Source organism: Erythrolamprus reginae, chromosome 3, assembly GCF_031021105.1.
Source record: "Erythrolamprus reginae isolate rEryReg1 chromosome 3, rEryReg1.hap1, whole genome shotgun sequence".
In the NCBI taxonomy this organism is placed as follows: domain Eukaryota; kingdom Metazoa; phylum Chordata; class Lepidosauria; order Squamata; family Dipsadidae; genus Erythrolamprus; species Erythrolamprus reginae.
Window position 1 is genome coordinate 70,044,523 of NC_091952.1, and position 22,905 is coordinate 70,067,427.

Sequence of the window (22,905 nt, forward strand, 5' to 3'; positions counted from 1 at the left end):
CAAAGCCTCCTTAAGCGCCACCGAAAGGCTCCTCTGGCAGCCCAGAAAAGCGCGAGATGGCTGGGATTAAAGAGGGAATGGCAGGAAACTAGCCAGGCCTTCGTGCCGCTCTCAAATTTCCTGGGAAATTTTTCCGGGCTCGGTTTCTTAAGTAGAAAATGGTTCTTAAGAAGAGGCAAAAAAATCTTGAACACCTGGTTCTTATCTAGAAAAGTTCTTAAGTAGAGCCGTTCTTAAGTAGAGGTACCACTGTATTATTGCACAATATCAATAGCCTATAGCCTTAGAATTTCCTGAAGTTCTTCTCTCCAAATATCAGGGGTATCTGCCATCTTGACTTTTTTCATAACACCCTGCTGACACCCCCGTCAAATGATAATTAGAATAGAATAGAATATAATTTTATTGGCCAAGTGTGATTGGACACACAAGGAATTTGTCTTGGTGCATATGCTCTCAGCATACATAAAATAAAATATACATTTGTCAAGAATCATGTGGTACAACACTTAATTATTGTCATAGGGATCAAATAAGCAATGAAGAAGCAATATTAATAAAAATCTTAGGATATACGCAACAAGTTACAGTCATACAGTCAACATGGGAGGAAAAGTATGATAGGAATGATGAGAAAAATTAGTAGAATAGAAGTGCAGATTTAGTAAAAAGTCTGACAGTGTTGAGGGAATTAATTGTTTAGTAGAGTGATGGCGTTCGGGGAAAAAACTGTTCCTGTGTCTAGTTGTCTTGGTGTGCAGTGCTCTGTAGCGACGTTTTGAGGGTAGGAGTTGAAACAGTTTTGTAATAGATATTTTCTCCCAGCTGATAAACATGGAGTGTTGTAGTGCCAAGCTGTTGTAGAATGAAGGAAGTAATTCCAGAAATTCGACATTAAATGACCTACAATATAGTCTGTTTCAGTATTGGCTTTCTACTGGTACGGTCCACTCTGCCGTTCCTGTAGCAGCCTACTGATTGTGTAATTTTTGCGCAATGGCTCCGATACCGTCTTTGCCAGGCCGTCGTGCACGGCATCTTTTTTCCTGAATGTTTTGCCTTTTTTGCTTCCTGCCGCATGCGCAAAAGCAAAATCTTGCAAAGGAGGGGTCATGCGCATGAGATTTTGGTGATTTTTTTTGCCTACACGCATGCTCAGGAAGCAAAAAAAAAATCACCAAAATCGTGTGTGAGAGAGCATCCCCTCACGAGATTTTACTTCCACGTATATGCAAGAAGCAATATCATGCAAGAAGATGCACACATGTGGGTGTAGCAAACATGCGCACGTGGGAAAACATTGCGATGTGTGCGCAGTGTACCAGTATCAAAGTAGGAGAATGCCCCTGGTCTGTTTCTTCAATTTTCAGTACATTACCTGTTCCTTCTTTTGGTTAAGTACAGAAAATAATCTCAATACGTATTATTTCATATATTTCTGCCTATAGTACAGTGGTGCCTCTACCTACTGTTGTGGTTAGTTCTGGCCCAGCTCCTGCCCCAAGGACACTGGATGTGGGAGAGACATCCACATGCTGCAGGCCTGGTTTGCCCCCGGTGGAATCCGATGATGAAGGCTCCTCTGACCAAGAAGACATGAGTGACAGGGAGGAGGAGAGTGTGGCAGACAGCTCAGAAGGAGATCAATTATCTAGCTCCTCCTTGGATTCAGAACAAGAGTTAATGATACAGCCACGCATGCGGAGAGCGATGCATAGGCAACAACAGAGAGATTATTATCAAAGAAAATGAGGCCACCTGTGGTTGGGTGGGGCTGTGGTAATTAGTGAGGCTGCTATAAATAGCAGCCTGTGGGTTTGGCCATTGTGGAGGATTATCTGATCGTTGTGTTTCGTGACTGCTTTACTGACTGACTTGTTGTGTGCTGATTTTTCCCTGCTTTGAAACTAAACCAGAGCAAAGTGTGTTTCACTTTGTGAAAGAAGGACTTTGAATTGCCTCACAGCTGCCTGCTAAGTATCACAGAACTGATAAGGGACTTGTATAAATTACCAGTTTGTTTGGAGACGAGTGCTCTTTGCTATACCAAAAGAGCGCTTAGTTTAAATGAATTTTCATTATAAAGAACATTGTTTTGAATTTTCAAACGTGTGTGTGTCTGAAATTTGTACCTGTGAATTTTTGGGAGGATTCTACCAGAAAGCCCGACAGAACACCTACAAAGGCCTCTAGTTACGAACTTTTCTAGATAAGAACTGGGTGTTCAAGATTTTTTTGCCTCTTCTCAAGAACCATTTTCCACTTACAAACCCAAGCCCTAAAAATTGTAACTGGAAAAGGCAGGGAGAAGCCTCCGTGGGAGGAAATAGGGCCAGAAAAGGTGGGGAGAAGCTTCTGTGGGGCCTCTCTAGGAATCTTCTGGGAGGAAATAGGGCCTCCACCCTCCCTGTGGTTTTCCCAATTGCATCCATTATTTACTTTTACATTGATTCCTATGGGGAAAATTGCTTCTTCTTACAAACTTTTCTACTTAAGAACCTGGTCATGGAACAAATTAAGTTCGTAAGTAGAGGTACCACTCTATTAATATTTCCCACAGAGCAAGCAGGGAACAGAAAGCAAGTGCATCATTACATTTCAGCGAGCAATAGGCATTGTTCACCAAAATCCAACCTATCTTGCAATAGCTGTCATCGCTGCTGATTTAAGTTGGCTAGAAAATCAACTTACAAATGGGAATAATAGCAATAACTCACCACTACACGTAAAGCTATTTTGAAATTATTTCTGGCAAGGATAGAGAAATGAAAAAGGCACAATATCCTGTACTGATTTTACAAACATACATAACAATGGGAACAGAAAGGGTACGATACAATTGACTTTCTCTGAGGAATATGGGGATTTCAATTTTCATCAGAATCCGAGCGAGGACCTGCAGTCTCAAGTATGCAGGTCAACTATGTGTTTGTTTTACATCTATTCAAATGCAGGTTCTTACATTAAATATGGAAAGAAAGCTCAGATTATAAATCCCAAGAAGCCAAGATAGAGTGCTTACTGTTCTGGAGGTGGGTGGAGCAGAAGGGCTTGTGAGAGACACCATTTCCTGGATTGCCAAGCGCAATTTTAACCTGTGAAGCGCATTACTAATTCCAATTTCCCTCTGTATCTCTGTATCCGACAAGGCAGACATAATTGCGCCGCTTTTCACATTAGCTCTGCAAGCTGCAACATACCAGGCAGGCATGCCCACCCAAAGCTACAACATAAAAGGCCAGAGATAAGTAAGCATTTTAAACTGCACAAGTTTCACATGCTAAGAGTTTACAATGAATAAAAGCATTGAGAGATCAGATTTTGAGTGACTATTACATTTTTGCTTACTCTTATGGCATACATTCTTATGACAATGCTGTATATTTCTCCTATCACCCCCAGATTTCATGGTATAAGACATATTATGATGAATTATTAACAATTATTAGGTCCCACATAGTTGGCTTTCTCCGGGTCCCGTCTACTAAACAATGTCGTCTGGTGGGTCCCAGGGGAAGAGCCTTCTCTGTGGCGGCCCCGACTCTCTGGAACCATCTCCCCCCGGAGATTAGAACTGCCCCCACCCTCCTTGCCTTCCGTAAACTCCTTAAAACTCACCTCTGCCGTTAGGCATGGGGGAATTGAAGCATCCACCCCCCGGGCCTATACAATTTATGTATGGTATGTTTGTGTGTATGTCTGCTTTAATAATGTTTTTTAAAAAATTATTAGATTTGTTATGAATTGTTTTATTGTATGCTGTGAGCTGCCCCGAGTCTACGGAGAGGGGCAGCATACAAATCTAATCAATCAATCAATCAATAGATAAATAGATAAATAAATAAATAAATAAATTTGGGAAGGTAGTCAAAACAACAATACTCAAAAAAATATCTATGCTCTATATTTACATAATATTTTCAACCTTTTTACTTAAATTTGATAGGATGCAAAGAGAAAATTATTTCTCCTATTAATATAGTTTAAACCAAAGTTCGTTACATATATTTGTATATACTGTATTTCAAACTTGAGAAGGTTGTTAGTTTACCCTTAGGGCAATGAGTAGCCAAAACCTTCCACATCTTGCCTGCTCACTTTTACTGCTATTATGCACATAGTCACATGCCTCTACTTAAAAAACGATCCTAGGAAATTAAAAATCAGACTTTGCAACACAGTACAGAAAAATTATATTTCAAAGTCAATTCAAAATGATGATAACATTTCATACCCTTCCCCTATGAATGTATAAAATGGAAATTGCATTTGCTGATACTTCCCCCAAATGTCTTCATTTGCATTCAATCTAGATATGCTACTGGTTTCCAAATATATCATAGAAACATAGAAGACTGACGGCAGAAAAAGACCCCATGGTCCATCTAGTCTGCCCTTTTACTATTTCCTGTATTTTATCTTACAATGGATATATGTTTATCCCAGGCATGTTTAAATTCGGTTACTGTGGATTTACCAACCACGTCTGCAGGAAGTTTGTTCCAAGGATCTACTACTCTTTCAGTAAAATAATACTTTCTCATGTTGCCTTTGATCTTTCCCCCAACTAACTTCAGATTGTGTCCCCTTGTTCTTGTGTTCACTTTCCTGTTAAAAACACATATCTGTCCATTATAAACTCTGGTTGGCTGCCCGAACGTTATTAATTAAACTGAAGAGCTAAAAGAAGCTTACCTCCAACCAGGAAACCACAGTTGGCCCATCCCACTGTGCAAAGGGAATACCCCTTCTTCTAGCATCCTCCAAAAGTTCGTGTCTGGAAAGGGAAGCAGTAATACAACAGTTCTTACTAGCTGTCCAGAAAACAAACAAAACCCCAAAATTGAAATTATATCTGAACGGTTGATAACAAATTTAGCAAGCTGTCCCACAGAATGTGGCCATTGGAAAGCATGCAATATGCAGCTAATATCGGGTATTGTTCTCCCCTGATCATATATTTTGAGTTCACTGAGCAAAACTGGAAAGCCAGCAACAGCTTTCCAGTATGAATACTGATAGACATTTTGGCAACATGCTTCCTTCGCACATCTCAGCTGTTCAACATCATATGTACTTTGGCATAGGACACAAGAATGAACAGCTGGCACCATGAAAGAAAATTGGTTCTATTAGAGTTAACAAGCCTCTTATCTAAGTTTTAGTTAGAAGGTAGCAGCTATAGTGTGGAAGGGTGGTCTTTAAAATCAGGATCAGAGTCAACTTCTGTATGTAAAGAATTGTCATGTTTTGGGAAGTGAGTGAGTCCCAGATGTGATACCTAGACCACTGATTATAAAAAATATGGGGATTATTTTTGGTTTCTTTTAATTAAACCAGGTTTTGTTTTAACTGAATAGCCTCTTAGGAAGTTTCTGAAAGAGATATTTATTTATTTATTTATTTATTTATTGGATTTGTATGCCGCCCCTCTCCGTAGACTCGGGGCGGCTAACAACAGTATTAAAAACAGCATATAAAAATCCAATATTAAAACAGTTAAAACCCTTATTATGAAACCAAACATACATACAGACATACCATCCATAAAATTGTAAAGGCCTAGGGGGAAAGAGTATCTCAAGTTCCCCCATGCCTGGCGGCAGAGGTGGGTTTTAAGAAGCTTACGAAAGGCAAGGAGGGTGGGGGCAATTCTAATCTCTGGGGGGAGTTGGTTCCAGAAGGCCGGGGCCGCCACAGAGAAGGCTCTTCCCCTGGGTCTCGCCAAGCGACATTGTTTAGTTGACGGGACCCGGAGAAGACCCACTCTCTGGGACCTAACAGGTCGCTGGGATTCGTGCAGCAGAAGGCGGTCCCTGAGATAATCTGGTCCGGTGCCATGATATGTCTTGTTCACTTGTCCAGATAGTGACAGGCAAGTCTATTCTGAAAAACTGTAATAATACTTTTATAACACTTTCACAATGTAGGGAAAAAAAGCTTTTGAAAGATAAGTATCATGAACTTTCATATTTTCCTCTTTCTTGTTACGCTGCCACCCATGAATATCTCCATCTTTCTGTTTATTTAAATTGTTTCTTTAGAAACTTGAAAGTGTTATAAAGTATTTCTTGCAGGAGAAGTAAACAGAATAGTTCTCATAAAGCAGTTAATTAAACTTTTCTTATAATTTATTTTAGGAAAAAAATGAGCTTATTCTAGGACAGTGATGGCAAACCTTTATTCCCTTGGGTGCCGAAAGTGTGCACACCTGCTATCGCGCATGTGTGAGTGCCCACACCCATAATTCAATGTCTGGAGAGCACAAAAACAGCTTCCTCCGCCCCAGAGGAGGCACTCTGGAGGCTGGAAACAGCGTGTTTCCCAACTTCTGGGACCAGTAGGCTCATCTTTCGCCCTCCCCAGGCTCCAAAGGTTTCCCTATCCCCCTGGAGGATCTCTGGAAGCGAAAAACGCCCTCCCAGAGACTCTGCGCAAGCCAAAAATCAGCTGGCCGGTATACACATGCACATTGAAGCTGAGCTGGGCAATGGGTCGTGTACCAACAGTTATGGCTCTGCCACCTGTGGCACCCATGCCATAGGTTTGCCATCACTGTTCTAGGATGATAATTCAGTCCAATCAATGTGAAAACTTGAGCTAAAATATTTCCCAAATATTCTACAGTGACCTGCAATTCATCAAGAATATACTCAAATCAGGACATACATTTCCACTCTGCCACAATATTTATTAAGATACAACTTCCCTCACTTTTTTTTGAGTCGTCGGTCTTTTTCTGCTTGTGCCCCTAGCTTGCCAAGACCAAGAGAGTCCTGTATGTTCATTTCTGAATCTGTTAGCAAAACTATGAAACAGAATAGATAAGAGTTAGATTAGATACTTCTCATGATATATAACAGCACTACCTTAAAAAAAATAAAAATAAAAAACAAATTAATTTATGCCTACTCAGGAAATTCAATTTGCTATGAAGAAATTGAAACTCAGTAATTCCGTCTGCCGAGAGTACCAAGCTCTACTTAGCTTAATTTAAGCTTGAAGATTTAATATTTGACAGTATCCAAGAGAATCCAAGAGTATAGATAAAGAGATTCTTTTTATAGTACCACAACAGTACACCAATTTTAAATATATACAATTATAAAATTATCTCTCATCCTCACCCAATGTCTCACTTTCTTCATGTACAGTATATTAGTAAACACAGTTTTATTGTGGTGTGATTGTCAGGATTATGAAAAATTTAAGGAAGAAAGGAGTTAAGATGCGATGAAACCAATGTATTCTCATTATCCTCCTAGTTTAGGTCCTTTCTTCCTAAAATTTTTAATAATCCTGTCAATTTATTTATTTATTTATTCAATTTTTATGCTGCCCTTCTCCTTAGACTCAGGGCGGCTTACAACATGTTAGCAATAGCACTTTTTAACAGAGCCAGCATATTTCCCCCACAATCCGGGTCCTCATTTTACCCACCTCGGAAGGATGGAAGGCTGAGTCAACCTTGAGCCGATGATGAGATTTGAACTGCTGACCTTCAGATCTACAGTCAGCTTCAGTGGCCTGCAATACAGCACTCGACCTGCTGCGCCACCCCAGCTCAGAAACTTGTCCACTTGTGCTTCTATGCTTTCCCTTCTGCTGGTTTCATTACGTCACTATATCTACTAAAGCCTAATTAGACTACTATCAGATACTCTGATTCATTCCCATTCTTTGAAAGTGGGTTGAAGGAAAGAGCACCCAACGATGCACACACACAAAAATAAATAGGATCCCCAAGACCCTATTTCCTGTTCTTGAAATCTTCTGTGGGCAATTCTGTAAACACCATGCTACATTGTTATTCTCATTGATTACTAAACTATGGCATGCTTTTGCAAACATTTGTACTCCTAGTCCTTCCTTGTTTCAAAACTTTCCAATCGTCCACCAGTGATCTAATCCAGTAATTTTTGTTCATACCCTGCTGTGCAATAATATATGCTAATTTAATTAATAATAATAATTTAGTAATTTATTAGATTTGTATGCCACCCCTCTCCAAGGACTCGGTAAATAGAAATATTTATATTTTTATATTTTTATTTATTTATTTATTTATTCATTCATTTATTTGTTTGTTTATTTACTTACTTACTTATTTATTTATTTATTTATTTAGTTAGTTAGTTAGTTAGTTACTTATTTACTTACTTACTTACTTACTTAGTCCAATACATAATACACATTGAAGAGAATAGATATACAGTAATATAAATAAAGAAAAGAATAGAAGAAAAGATATAAAAGTATAAGTGAACATATTTGAAAGGAAGAAAAGATAAATGAGATAAGGAGAGACAATTGGACGGGGGACGGAAGGCACACTGGTGCACTTGTGCACTCTAGATCTTATGAATAGATTAGAAATAAGATTGGTGCTCAGTTTCCAATACTGTGTATTAAAAAATATGAACGTATTTTGTTATTTCTCATATTTAGTCCAGAAGTAAGCAGCGGAATCAATCATCCAGAAGGGCGTTGGGAATCTATTCAGTACAAACGTTCAGAGGATAGGTAGCTACTTCATATGCTTTAATTTGGATTCATACACTGATCAGGAGATTGGACTCATTGGTATAAACGGTTTCTTCCACCCTGATAAAAAACTTGAATGTATCAAGGGCATCCTTTAGAGTAGACAATTCCTCTGCTTCTGCTATTGTACTTTCAAGCTATGCCACTCCTTATTCATCCAGAAGTTCTATGTGATCAAGTCATTAGCTTTATTCACTGCTTTTGATAATTCATAGTTCAAACTCCTATTTAGAAGATCTTATTACTGCAATCATATTGATAGGCCAATGGCTAACAATGTATTGATATATGTGGAATATTATTAATATACATTTTGCAATCATGTATTATTGTGTTCTAATGCCTTTGATGCATCTCTAGGACTGTTATATTTTACTGTTTTAAAATATTCAACAATCAAATGAAAAATTATTCCTAGAATTTGTATAATTGAGGGAAACTGAAATTTAATTGCCATCATCAGTTCTATTTTATTGTTTCCATCATATTATTTGTGCTCTTCTAAGGACACAGAAAGACAGCTTCCCCTGCTAAATAGTCAGCTTCCACATAATTTTTGGAATTCTTTTATTCGGAAAAAAGGAAGAAAATAAATTACCTTGTCCAGTAGCGCCCTCTCTGCTTAGTTGGATTAAGCGGCCTTTTTCTTTCTTTCCAAACAAGCGTCCAATTGAAGATTTGATTCCTTTCCTCTTGGAGCCTTTATGTAGTGAATCCTGGCTGCTATTACTGCTGCTGGGGTTACTTGCTTGATCCTCTAGAGAACTAAAAGGATGGGAAAGAAAAGTTCATGAAACTAAGGTCCTCCTTTTGGGATCAGCCTCATTTCCTCTGACACCTGTTTTCAAAATTATTTATTATTATTATTATTATTATTTATTAGATTTGTATGCTGCCCCTCTCCGTAGACTCGGGGCAGCTATACCCTAGTTCTTCTCAGAAACCATATTCAGCTAATCTCTGTCTGTGAGAAAGGATAGCAGTGCAAAACATCTAGAGAAAACACAACTGAGATGTGCATATGAAATTCATTCTGTGGAATATTAACAGCTGCATAAATCTTTCATATATGAAAAAATATTTAATTAGAATAGTTAGAACCTAGAAAAGAACCCTAAGATTTTCTGTTACAGCCTATCATGCACTGTTATGTTATATACTGTAATAAGACTTCCATTAACAGATTTTTCCATCCATCATCATTCTATCATCATTAAAGTATCAAAGAAAGTAAACATCAGTGATTGTAACAACTGGAGGGGCATAACATTGCTATCAGTCCTTGGAAATGGAAACGTTCTATGCATTGTGTTGCTCAGGAGATCGGAGCATCAAGTAGATGCACATCTATGTGAAGAATAAGTAGCATTCAGGAAAAGACACTCTTGTAACACCAGAAATACCACTGAACAGAGTTTAGAATTCCAGAAGCCAATGGTCATTAATTTTATTGACTTCAAAAAGGCATTTGACTCAATTCATTGTGAATCACTATGGAACATTGAAAAGTCCTATGGTATTCCTCAACATTTTATCAACAGCTTTAAGAACTTGTATTATAACTCCAGCTCCTGTGTACTAATAGAATCTAGCAACACAATCTTTTTTAACATCAATACACGGATGTATACTATCAACAATCTTGTTTTTCCTCTCCATGTACTTTATTATGAATAAAGCAATGGATAACCCTAGCTTTGGCATTCTATGGGCAACAGTCCATCGAATAGATTTAGATTTTGCAGATGACATTGGACTGCTTGGTGAAACAAATGTGTGTTTGCAAGAAATGACCATCAGTTTAGATAATGAGACCAACTAGATCAGCTAATATATAAATTATGAGAAGACCAAGTTCATGCAAATCTGAAGTGCTGAGGATATGCCTATAGTAGTCTGTGGCCAGACTACAGAACAAGTCCAATAATTTACTTATCTCTATTGAGGAAGGTAGATAAGCATACTAACTCTCAAATTGGAATGACAGCAGCTGTGTTTCAATGCATGCATCCAATTCGATCTATGGCAGCCATAAGTATTATCACAAAGTATTATCAATCTTCAAGATGTTGGATATACCAACTGCGATATATGTTTGTGAAACATAGAAGTATACGGCCAAGATGATTAAATAGCTGGGTGTTTTCCAATAATGCTGCTTGAAAAGAAACGTCCATGTCAGATATTCTTCTACTATTCCTCCATATAGGAGGAAAAATAGTATTAGGAACATTCTTCAAGAAGTTTTTACAGATGTAGTATACTACAGATGGGACAGTATTCTAGTATACTGTCCATCCTAATTCAATACAGCAAAAGTTTGAAAACACTTTTTTTGTAATATCTGCCTTTTCACTTCATATAGTTGAACATAATTGACAGCCTATAAAATGACAGGTTATATTTGTTCCCTTCCCAGACATGTGTACCTCTTGCTTTCATCTTGACTAAAAGCAGGATGTCCAAGTTTCTCCAGCCTGAGGCTCCTGGGTGAAGAAGGAGGAGAAGTCTCACATTTGATGGTTGTTTTATCTTCTCGACTCTCATCTCGACCAGCTGGTGACTGAACAGATAAGGTAAACTAAGACTTAGACAGGAGAGTCATGGTCTACACTCTTTTCTCCAATCTCTCCCTTGCTAATTAATTAAAGAAGACAGAACAGAATCACATGCATCAAGTATATTATGGGGATTACTGCCCAACAAAAATATTGAATGGTCAAGTTATAATTATAAGTGTTATTTGGAATGATATAGTCATAATGTGAAGCAATAGAGCCAATAGCAACAGGAGGAAGGAAGCAGATTGTGACGCATTAACAATATGGGGTCAGTAATGTATAGCAATCTGGACAGGAGACTCTGGCTTGCCATCATTTAAACAGCAAGTCACATATTTCTATTTTAGATTTGTATGAATCATATACAAAGCAGTACTCTATGGATATAAAGATTATTTTTGAAATAACAAATACTAATACATTTTGTCAGATGGGAGTGGGCAATTTGGTATTTAAGCCAAGAATCTGGAACCCTTCATAAAGACTGGAAGAAGTACCCTGCAGAAACTGCCTATTCAAAATCATCGGAAGTCCAGTTTAAGAGGTACTGCTTACGTAAGTGAAAATAATAGAAAAGCAACAAAAAATAGAAGACACACCACACTGTTTTCCAAGGATTTGATCTTGAACAAAGCCACTGCTACTGCCTCATAAAAATATGTTCACAATTCTCATCCATAGAATTTTCTGAACTATCATTGGCAAATCAGCAAAGAAACTGATCCAGCATCAGTTTACAGATACAACAAAAACCATTCTTCTTAAAATAGAGTTTGACACTGCAAATAAAGTTATTTAAGCATCCAGGAACAAAGAGCAGAGAACGTTCTATGAGAGAAATAAATTATAAGCCCCTAGCAGAGAAAAACTACTTATAGAATAGGAATTGGCCACAAACCAATTTATTCTGAGCACAGTATCATCAAGTATTCCAGTTGAATGCAAAGATGTATAAAATGGAGAGGCAGGTGAAAGCATGCAAGAAATAGCAGGAATATGGCAGGAACAGCATTGTCCTAAAGGGAGATCAGGATTAAATATCAACCCTAAGTCTCAATTTAAATAAGCATAAATATAATGAAGAGAAAATTAGTTTGCAATTTCTCCTCTCACGAAATATATTCTGTATTTACAACCTAGGACTTGCAATATCCTCTAATCTGTTGTAGTTTATGGGATGTGACATAGTTATGGGAAATTAGCACTTTTTATTGTCCAACTGTTCTTTGCCCTTACAGAATCTTATCCTTTAATTATTTTAATATCTAAATATACTCACTTTAAAGCTTCCTGTCTAATTTACTTTTTTAATACACTTCTTAATATATTACATAGTTAGATACATCTTGAATGTCTGCATCTGGGACTTTTGGATTTCAAAATTTACTTACTAACATTTAATACACACCCTTCCTTTCTATGCAAGCAAATACTCAAGATGACTTTACCAGAAGCATACATGAACAAATCAAATACATACATTTTTTCACACTGATAAGAGATGCACTCTTTGAAAAATTGTGATATTGTAAACATTCTGATGATTTACAAATAAGTACAGGTACCCATGGATTCTATATAAATTCATATAAATACTAATTATATGAAGCCATTATATATAAATAACTACTACTTACAACCTCCAAGCAGCAATCTGTCGTGATCTGATTGGCTTGAAGTGAACATACTAGCTCTCAGCAACAAAACTTAATTTGGAAAAGATTACTGCAATACTTATAGCTATATATTTATGGCACACCATTTATATCTATCTATATATATATAGGATGAAGAAAACCACTTACAGGACTAGAGCTATACAATATGGCAACATTTTATCTGCATCTGAGAATGACACATTTTCAAATAATAGCCAGAATAAATATTGCTTTATTCTTTAAAATGTTTTCAGTATAACTTTATTGTTTGGAAAACTACATTTGCAATGTTGTAACTTAGACTGTATTTGTTTATGATGACAAAATAAAGTTACAGAAAAGGAGCAAGAATATAAATCTGCAAAGAGCAAAGAAAGGGACAAACTCACAAGTAGTTTCCTCCGGTGTTTCCTCAAATCACTTGGCTGTGAAAAGATTGACATAAAAAACAGTGGGAATTAGCTCAAAATTACCCAGTGAGCAGATGGCACACTGTGCAATACAACTGGGACTAGAGAGGGCTAAAGAAACTATGAGCAAGAGCCATGGTAGAGGACTTGTCAAGAGAGAGAAAAATGTGGCACTGTAATATTAGACTAAATAGCTTTAGATATTAAATAGAAACAAATTAGAGATGCCGAAGGCCTTAGAGCAGGGGTCCCCAAACTTGGCAATTTTAAGACTTGTGGACTTCAACTCCCAGAATTCTCTAGCCAGCTATACTAGCTGGAGAATTCTGGGAGTTGAAGTCCACAAGTCTTAAAATTGCCAAGTTTGAAGACCTCTGCCTTAGAGGTTGGGCAATACAGCTGACTGTTACAGGACATAATGGCAGCATTATAGAGAGAATAGCATACCACCAAAAATCCCACTCCCCAGCAGAACACTGCTTTACTTATTTTTCAAAACTTACCAGGGTCATACTGCATATCCGGTCAAGGTCCTGAGCTGTGCTGCGAGAGGTGAGTTTGGGAGTAGAACGTCCACTGACAGGAGGAGATGAACTTGCCAGAGACAGGGCAGTTAAGGATGTGGGGATGGAGGCTCTCTTGCGTAACTGTGTCAGATTTAGGGCTTCCATGCTACCACTGGTCACACGGCTCTCTAACTGTTCAGCCCGCAGCTCAGTTGATTCTTTCTCCTCTTGGATCATTCTAAATCAAATCATAATTTAATCTCAGCTGGGATTTTACTATTTTTCATTAGAAGGGAGAGATGGAAGCATTCAGGATTTGTATGTTAAACACAACTCTAGTTGACAAGAGCAGAGGGAGCAAGAAGTGTGAGTGACACTCTCAGCTATTTCTGTTATGTTCTCTGTGATTGCTGTAGTAGAAACTGTGTGTTAAATGCTGGTTTATGTATTTGTAAGCTAAACAAGAAGATTTATAGTACAGTGGTACCTCGACATACGAGTTTAATTTGTGCCAGAGCGGACCTCGTATGTCGATCAATTCGTATCTCGAACCAATGCATTTAGATTTGGCTTTTTGCACCGAGATAAATGGAAAAAATGGAATTCTTGCGCCACCTAGTGGACGCTCGGCTCGTATCCCGAATTTGAGCTCGGGTGTAGAACAGAAATTTTGCTTGCGTCTCAGCTCGTAACTTGGAATACTCGCATGTGGAGCAGCTCGTATCTAGAGGTACTACTGTATTGTATATTAACTGGTATGACTAGGACTGTTCTCAACTAAGATATTTGTCAAAGTAAATAATATTTTATACACTTAATGTATATGGCTTGGATTACTGAACCATTACTCATATCTCTGGGCTATCAACTGGATATCTGCTAGAACTCCACATTTCCTCTGTGTATGTGCATCTTTGACCTTTCAGAGATAGCTCTGCACACTCCTTAACATACTTATCTAGCACTGTTATGGGGGAGGAATCTGTGTAAGTGTATGTACTAAATGGACTGTCAAAGAACCCCAAGAAACCATCTGACAATTTAATGGCAGGGTGAAGAAAAGCAGAACGGAACAGAGAAATAGTCTCAACTGAAACTTGTTCTGTTGCACTCATAACAACATATCTTTTTCTTACAGTTAGCTGTGAAGATCATTGTGCAACATGTCTCCTAGTGCACTCAAATACATAGACACTTACATATAAGTGCGGGTCTAGCACTAATTTACAAGCGTGGTGAATACAGGAATTTATGTAAGAGCTGATTTGCATTTCAGAGAGCACCAGCTGCCTTTGGAAACCGGTTGTCATGTCAACAAGTTACACAAATTAGCTGGCCATGGAGGGTTATCTGCAGCAAGCATACAGGGTAACATATATACCTGCAGATAAAAGCATCAAGTAGGAGCTGGGCAGATCTTGTTCCTGGAGCATCACCACAGCTATTGCCAATATACCTGAATAATGAGACCTGCAGCCTCATTATATACACACACACCACTTAGGATGGGACTTCCAGGTTCTTCTAAGCAGTAGCCTGTCAACCTTCTCTGACCATCTATTGTACTCTTTCACAACTCTGATCACTTCACTTTACTGACACTAACCATTTTTTCCCAAAGATGTTTGTCAGGTGCTGAATTACTTGGGAATAGGTGAAATAGAGACTTCCTTCCTTCCTTCCTTCCTTCCTTCCTTCCTTCCTTCTTTTCTTCCTTCCTTCCTTCTTTTCTTTCTTCCTTCCTCCCTTCCTTCTTTTCTTCCTTCCTTCTTTTCTTCCTTCCTTCCTTCCTTCTTTTCTTCCTTCCTTCCTTCCTTCTTTTCTTCCTTCCTTCTTTTCTTCCTTCCTTCCTTTCTTCCTTCCTTCCTTCTTTTCTTCCTTCCTTCCTTCTTTCCTTCCTTCCTTCCTTCCTTTCTTCCTTCCTTTCTTTCTTCCTTCCTTCCTTCTTTTCTTCCTTCCTTTTCTTCCTTCCTTCCTTCTTTTCTTCCTTCCTTCCTTCCTTCCTTCTTCCCCCCCTCCCCTTTTCATAGCTTAAGCAAAAAGTAGACATATGCTTTTGAGAATGAATGTGCTGATTTAGAAAAAAATGTGTTGCAGGGCTCATGGCTTGGCCCCAGCAGGAATATACAATGTACATAGATAGGTATAACTAGATAGGACAAATTAACAAAGCATAACAACAACGCAAACTTCAAACAATTTCTCATAAAATATCCCCTTTTGGTCTGCTCCTCTAACAGCATTTTTGAGCAACAAAAGAAACTAAAATTACACACTTAACACCTCTTTATATATTACAGAAAGTATAGATTTCGTATTATGTTACCCAGACAGAGATCTTCAGAAATATGATATTAGAGATAAATAAATGTGCTATTTCGGGAGGGAGAGCAGCCTAATCACACCGCTTACATATTTTCTCTCAAACATTTCATTACCGCTCACAGAATTCCTTATCACCTACATGTAAACATTTGGAAGTATCAATCCAGACAATGCCTTCCTAATTTATTTCCTTGAACACATACAAAATCAACTAAAATATACAGAATATATATACGGCTGATGTAGATACCTAATCTCCTCGTTGATGGCATCCAGTTGTTCCTGCAGCATCATGGCAAGAGTCTGGGCATCAGAGTGACCACTGGGGGACAGCATGTCCATAGAGCTGAAGACTGTCTCTTGGTCATCCTCATCAACATCAGAAATCTCCGGGTCACTATCAAAAGTGTGAGCTGAAGTACTCAGGATGCCACTTGTTTGACCATGCTCCCAATCCTGGACACACACACACACACAAATCACAAGCTGCCCCACATAAGATATGATTCCCACATAATTGCAATACCAATTTCAATACCATCTTGCTGAAATATCTGTTTGAGATGCCAGATTGTTATGTATGTAATTTAAATGATTCCAATGTTTCAGCTAAGTAAACAAGAAAATTCTGCTGAAAACAGAAGATTGATTTAGTTCTTTGAAAGGAATGCATAACATACAGTGCAGGTCTTCATCTTATTACCAAGCTTAGGAATTTATGAACATTATAGAGGCCATGGGCCAGGTCATTTCCGGTCTGACTCGGGACAATGATTATGATTATGATTATGATTATGATTATTATTAATACTAGTATGCCGCCCCTCTCCAGGGACCCGGAGTGGCTCACAACAATGGTACAGACAGTGAAGGACGCCCTGCATTTTCTTTCAACACTTTTCAATGCAAATTGGGTGCACTGGGGTGGAGCTACATTTTTGCTAGCCCACCGCATCCGCCCTCGGTCCGGGCAGCAGCCCACCCGTTAAAGATCATATTTGATCTTTTTGGAGCAGTGGTAACACAATCTGGTGTGATCACATTGCCTTTGCTTTGACAACAAGATCAAATTTAATATTATTTATTTATTTATTTATTTATTTATTTATTTATTTATTTATTTATTTATTTATTTATTTATTTATTTATTTATTTATACATATCAATGAAAGAATAGAAGAAGAGATATAGGAATAGAAGAAAGGTATAGGAGATATAGGAGAGCAATAGGACAGGGGACGGAAGGCACTCTAGTGCACTTATACTTGCCCCTTACTGACCTCTTAGGAATCTGGATAGATCAACCGTGCATAATCTAAGGATAAAGTGTTGGGGGTTTGGGGATGACACTATGGAGTCTGGTAATGAGTTCCACGCTTCGACAACTCGGTTACTAAAGTCATATTTTTTACAGTCAAGTTTGGAGCGTTAATATTAAGTTTAAATCTGTTGTGTGCTCTTGTGTTGTTGTGGTTGAAGCTGAAGTAGTCACCGACAGGCAGGACATTGCAGCATATGATCTTATGGGCAATTATCCCTCCTATCATGCTCATATCAACCCCTTGTGATTTTTTTTTTATGCCACTCCCTCTGCAGAAGGCCAGGTCCATTTGAGACGTTCACCTCCAGAGACTCAATTGTGTTTCAGAGGGTGCTGTGACATATCTCAAAGACTTTGCTGCGCAGTTGTGCAAAAGCCTTGGTAACATCTTGGAATCAAAGGGCAGCTAGGGACTGGACAAGATTGCGCATTGACGCATCTATCCCGCCGGACTTTCCCCATGGTTCATGGGGCAGGTTCTGGAAAAGTTAACAAATGCTAGTGAACCATGGCAGGAAAATGAAGGATGACTCTGACTAGACACAACTTAGAGCTGCTATTATAGCCTACCTCATGACAATAAGAGCGCTACATGGGGCTATTGTTAAAGAGCATTCAGAAGCTACAACTGGCATCATGGGCAGTCTTTCGGGGTCTCTGCAATGGTCCATGTTTCACCACTCTTCCAAAAATTGCACAGGTTGTCAATTTGCTTCCAGGAGCAATTCAAGTTTTGTGTGATCACCTTTAAAACTTCGCATGGCAAGAAAAAGAAGTAAAAGTAAAACTTATGTGAGAAATGTAGAAGAATGTATGATTTAAGTTTTTGCATTTTAATTAGTTTATAAATGAAGGGGGTTTTTTTATATAAGATCAAACAGAATTTCTTCTTTTCATTTAAAGTAATAAGTTGATTTAAAGTATTAACAAGGTATTCTTTTTTCTGTATGGAAATTTAACTTCTAGAATAAGTGGGGAAATTGCAACCCCAAATTTATGTTAAATGTATGTTTGTTGGTTTTGTCATTTTATGAAAAATTTAATAAAGTTTATTATAAAACTTTGCATGGCATGGGGTCCAAGCTACCTGAAGAACTACCTTGCCCCAATAGGACTGGTCTATTTACCTCTGTAAATCCCATTGGTCAAGGAATTCCAGCTGGTGGGGTCCAGGAGAAGAGATTTCTCTGCCGTGCCTCCTGCATTCTGCTTCCCAAGGTGAGATCTGCTCCCACCTTCCTGACTTTCTTTCAAAGAGCCTGAATTCCTGGTTCTGCCAGTAGGCTTGGGACTCCAATGGGGGACTATCGTGCTGAAAGTGGTTGATGGACCATGTTCCTCACCCCATTCATTCCGCCTCCTCCCTTCCCACTTTTAATAATAATTTGTGTTATTAGAAATATCTATTTTTCATGGTTCACTCAGAGTTGCCTGTGGCTAGACATGTGGCAAATACATTTAATAATAAATAAACCTCTTGCAATATGCTTTATAGGCTGAGAATGACTGAAGTTGATACTCAAAAATCTGGGTGGTTACAGCAATTTTATTCTAGATATTTCAATCAGGTTCGTAATAGAGTGATTGTGGGGGAGTAGGGAGGTGGCCTTGAGGAAGGAATTCAAACCTTTGTGTAAACATCAGCCTAGCCTGGATAGAGGGAAGAGAGTAGCGACAAGCTCAGAATTTGCCTTGTGTTGAGTCTTCTTAGTGTAAGAGAAGAGAGCGAAAACCTCTGTCAGGCTTTCAAGATTCAGTTATTATATTTATTTTATTTATTAGATTTGTATGCCGCCCCTCTCCGAAGACTATATATAACAATATTAATTCAGTAATATTGTAATTATTACAGTAATTCATGTGCATTTATTTCTTGACCTACTTTATCTCAGAGAGCAGGAAGTGATACTTTACAGCAGCCTGATTTTATATGGGAGTTGCAAGCCCTATACAGAATTTTAATATTTATATTAGAAATTATGAAATTTATTACCCTTTATTCTGCAGCTGATGGGCCCTTTCAACTCTCAAGACTTACGGGAAACAGTTTGGAAATATACTTATTAAATTAATGTATGTACGCATGTGCTGGGTCTTGAGTTCCATGAAAAGTATTTTCTTAACAAAAAAGAATTGTTAATATATTTGCTATGATACTGAGTACTTTGGGTTGAGGAATGACTTAATTACATGATTAAAAAATAGGAAGAAATGTAACAAATTATAGATTTAAAAAATCGCACTGAAAGAATTACTATAGTGGTACCTCTACGAACAAACGCCTCTACTTACAAACTTTTCTAGATAAGAATCGGGTGTTCAATATTTTTTTGCCTCTTCTCAAGAACCATTTTCCACTTACAAACCCGAGACTGTAACCGGAAAAGGCAGGGAGAAGCTTCCGTGGGACCTCTCTAGGAATCTCCTAGGAAGAAACAGGGCCGCAAAAGGTGGGGAGAAGCCTCTGTGGGGCCTCTCTAGGAATCTCCTGGGAGGAAACAGGGCCTCCACCCTCCCTGTGGTTTCCCCAATCGTATGCATTACTGTATTTGCTTTTATATTGATTCCTATGACAAAAATTGCTTCTTCTTACAAACTTTTCTGGTCATGGAACGAATTAAGTTCGTAAGTAGAGGTACCACTGTATTTGTTTCAATATGTCATTTTACCCAAATTAAGTAATATTTATTTGGGCAGTTTGCTGATCCCCGAAAAATAATTTAAAAATACATACATAGCTAGCTCAAATCTCCAACGTTGCTGATGGAAAATAATTACAAAATAAAACATGAGAAAATAAATAGCAACACCTCATCCCAACCAAGTATTGAAACCCAAAAGCGAAGAGCTCTTTCTTTCCAGATTTCACAGTATTGCAAAGTTCCTTTGAAATTTCATCTTACCACCTTCTTCTGTATAAGTCCATCCCATAAGTACTGTCCTGGCCACCATCCAGTGAAGTAGCCTTTCTGCACAACAGGGCGTCTCTTTTCTTTAGAGGGGTTTAGTTTTGCAGCTGTCACTGCCAAGCGAAAAGCCATTGTGCCCCCTCCCCGCACCTTTTTAAAAGCGCAAGACAGCTGTTGCAGCTGTTGCCAATACAAAGATTTTATGGTGCACTCCAAGATGCAGGGTAACTTTAGCTGCCCCCTAGAGCTTTGTTTGCAGCAAGGAAAACATCAGGAGTTTTACCTTGGAGGATGCTTCCTGAAGAGCTACAAAACGGCCCTTTGACGCCCGATGAAGACTAGAAGGTGCTGCAAAGGGGTCCGTGGATGGATGGACCATAGTACTCAGGGGATATCTGAGATCAGGAGTACTTCCAACAAGGGACCTATTAAAAATTAAAATGGAAAAAAAATATTTAAATATTGTTTTAAAAGAAATAATGGAAGTTGTATTGTTTAAAGTTTAGCTTTCTGTAGAGAAATTCTGAATTTAAATACATCCAATATGGTTTATCTTATGTTCTATCAATATCCTAAAATAGAACCGGGTTCTAAAATAGAACTGGGTTCTAAAATACAGACATGTTGCCAGAGATTATGCATTGAAAATTACAGGGTTCCTTATTTTTTAGAAACATAGAAACATAGAAGAATGATGGCAGAAAAAGACCTCCGTCTAGTCTGTCCTTATATTATTTTCTGTATTTTATCTTAGGATGGATATATGTTTATCCCAGGCATGTTTAAATTCAGTTACTGTGGATTTACCAACCACGTCTGCTGGAAGTTTGCTTCAGTAAAATAATATTTTCTTACCTTGCTTCTGATCTTTCCCCCAACTAGCCTCAGATTGTGCCCCCTTGTTCTTGTGTTCACTTTCCTATTAAAAACACTTCCCTCCTGAACCTTATTTAACCCTTTAACATATTTAAATGTTTCGATCCTGTCCCCCTTTTCCTTTCTGTCGTCCAGACTATACGGATTGAGTTCATTAATTCTTTCCTGATACGTTTTATGCTTAAGACCTTCCACCATTTTTGTAGCCTGTTTTTGGGCCCGTTCAATTTTATCAATATCTTTTTGTAGGTGAGGTCCCCAGAACTGAACACAGAATTTTTAATAGCCTATTTTTGGGCCCGTTTGGTGATGAACTACTCAAGACTCACTTATACCACCAGGCATGGGGGAGTTGAGACACCTTTCCCCCAGGCTTTTTTATACTTTGTTTTATGTTTGGTATGAATGTGCTGTTTGGTTTTTTAATAATGATAGGGTTTTATATGTTACATAGAAACATAGAAGACTGACGGCAGAAAAAGACCTCATGGTCCATCTAGTCTGCCCTTATACTATTTTCCTGTATTTTATCTTACAATGGATATATGTTTATCCCAGGCATGTTTAAATTCAGTTACTGTGGATTTACCAAGGTTTGTTCCAAGGATCTACTACTCTTTCAGTGAAATAATATTTTCTCACGTTGCTTTTGATCTTTCCCCCAACTAACTTCAGATTGTGTCCCCTTGTTCTTGTGTTCACTTTCCTATTAAAAACACTTCCCTCCTGAACCTTATTTAACCCTTTAACATATTTAAATGTTTCGATCCTGTCCCCCTTTTCCCTTCTGTCGTCCAGACTATACAGATTGAGTTCATTAATTCTTTCCTGATAAGTTTTATGCTTAAGACCTTCCAACATTTTTGTAGCCTGTTTTTGGGCCCGTTCAATTTTATCAATATCTTTTTGTAGGTGAGGTCTCCAGAACTGAACACAGTATTTTTAATAGCCTATTTTTGGGCCCATTTGGTGATGAAACTTTTGAAAATTGAACTTTTCCTAGAACATTCTGTCCTGCGAAGATAAATTTTATCTCGACTTTATGTGTAGATCAAGGGTTTTGGGGAAATAAAGATTATACTTAAGACTACTGCTTTGCTTTGCAGAATCCCAGCTTCCCATTAGATAATTTTTAATCAAAATACTTATTTTAAATAAAATAAATTAGGGCAGGATGCTTGGCAAATGCTGGCTGGGGAATTCTGGGAGTTGAAGTCCAGATCTCTTCAAGTTGCCAAAGTTGGGAAACACTGCTCCAAGGGTTATAATTTGATAATTATCAAAGACTAAACCAACAATAAAACCAAAATATTCTAAGATATAGGCAAAGTACTGAATACATTTATAAGGAAATATGCATCCTTTGTAGAAAAACTTAATTTACATTATCATAATCTAGATATATTGAACATAGACTCAGATAATGGGGGCTGAACAAATATCTCCAAAATGCCAAACAACAAAAAATATTGTCAAGATCGCTTAGAATAAACAAACAAAAAAACAAACAAACATTTTAAAGAATAAATTTAAGTAGCAGGTGGGATAGGGTACTGGTAAATATCAGTGAGGGAATACCAGGTATCCTGAAGATCAAGACCTGTTTCAGTATCACTTTCTCATCTCCAGGGAAGGGAGGCTCAATTGTTTTTCTCTCCTTCCTTCCTTCCTTCCTTCCTTCCTTCCTTCCTTCCTCCCTCCCTGCCTTCCTGCCCCCCTCCCTCCTTCCTTTTACTTTAAAATTTTATTTAACAACAATACAGTATGTAATATACAGTGTAGAAATACACTTATT

At 38.0% G+C, this 22,905-nt stretch overlaps 1 protein-coding gene across 4 annotated transcripts in view; it reads right to left on the bottom strand.

Annotated features, from left to right (window-relative positions):
- PPFIA4 (PTPRF interacting protein alpha 4) overlaps nucleotides 1-22,905 on the bottom strand; it is a 112,906-nt gene that overhangs the window by 23,427 nt on the left and 66,574 nt on the right. For 3 of the 4 annotated variants that reach the window (XM_070745757.1, XM_070745759.1, XM_070745758.1), the window contains exons 13-21: nucleotides 20,518-20,659; nucleotides 16,255-16,460; nucleotides 13,677-13,917; nucleotides 13,153-13,188; nucleotides 10,974-11,107; nucleotides 9,143-9,309; nucleotides 6,715-6,808; nucleotides 4,696-4,777; nucleotides 3,023-3,223 (exon numbers count right to left, since the gene is read on the bottom strand). In XM_070745757.1, the coding sequence (XP_070601858.1) occupies nucleotides 3,023-3,223; nucleotides 4,696-4,777; nucleotides 6,715-6,808; nucleotides 9,143-9,309; nucleotides 10,974-11,107; nucleotides 13,153-13,188; nucleotides 13,677-13,917; nucleotides 16,255-16,460; nucleotides 20,518-20,659 (1,303 nt within the window). The remainder of the gene's footprint in view (nucleotides 1-3,022; nucleotides 3,224-4,695; nucleotides 4,778-6,714; nucleotides 6,809-9,142; nucleotides 9,310-10,973; nucleotides 11,108-13,152; nucleotides 13,189-13,676; nucleotides 13,918-16,254; nucleotides 16,461-20,517; nucleotides 20,660-22,905) is intronic. The other variant, XM_070745760.1, reaches the window with a different exon arrangement.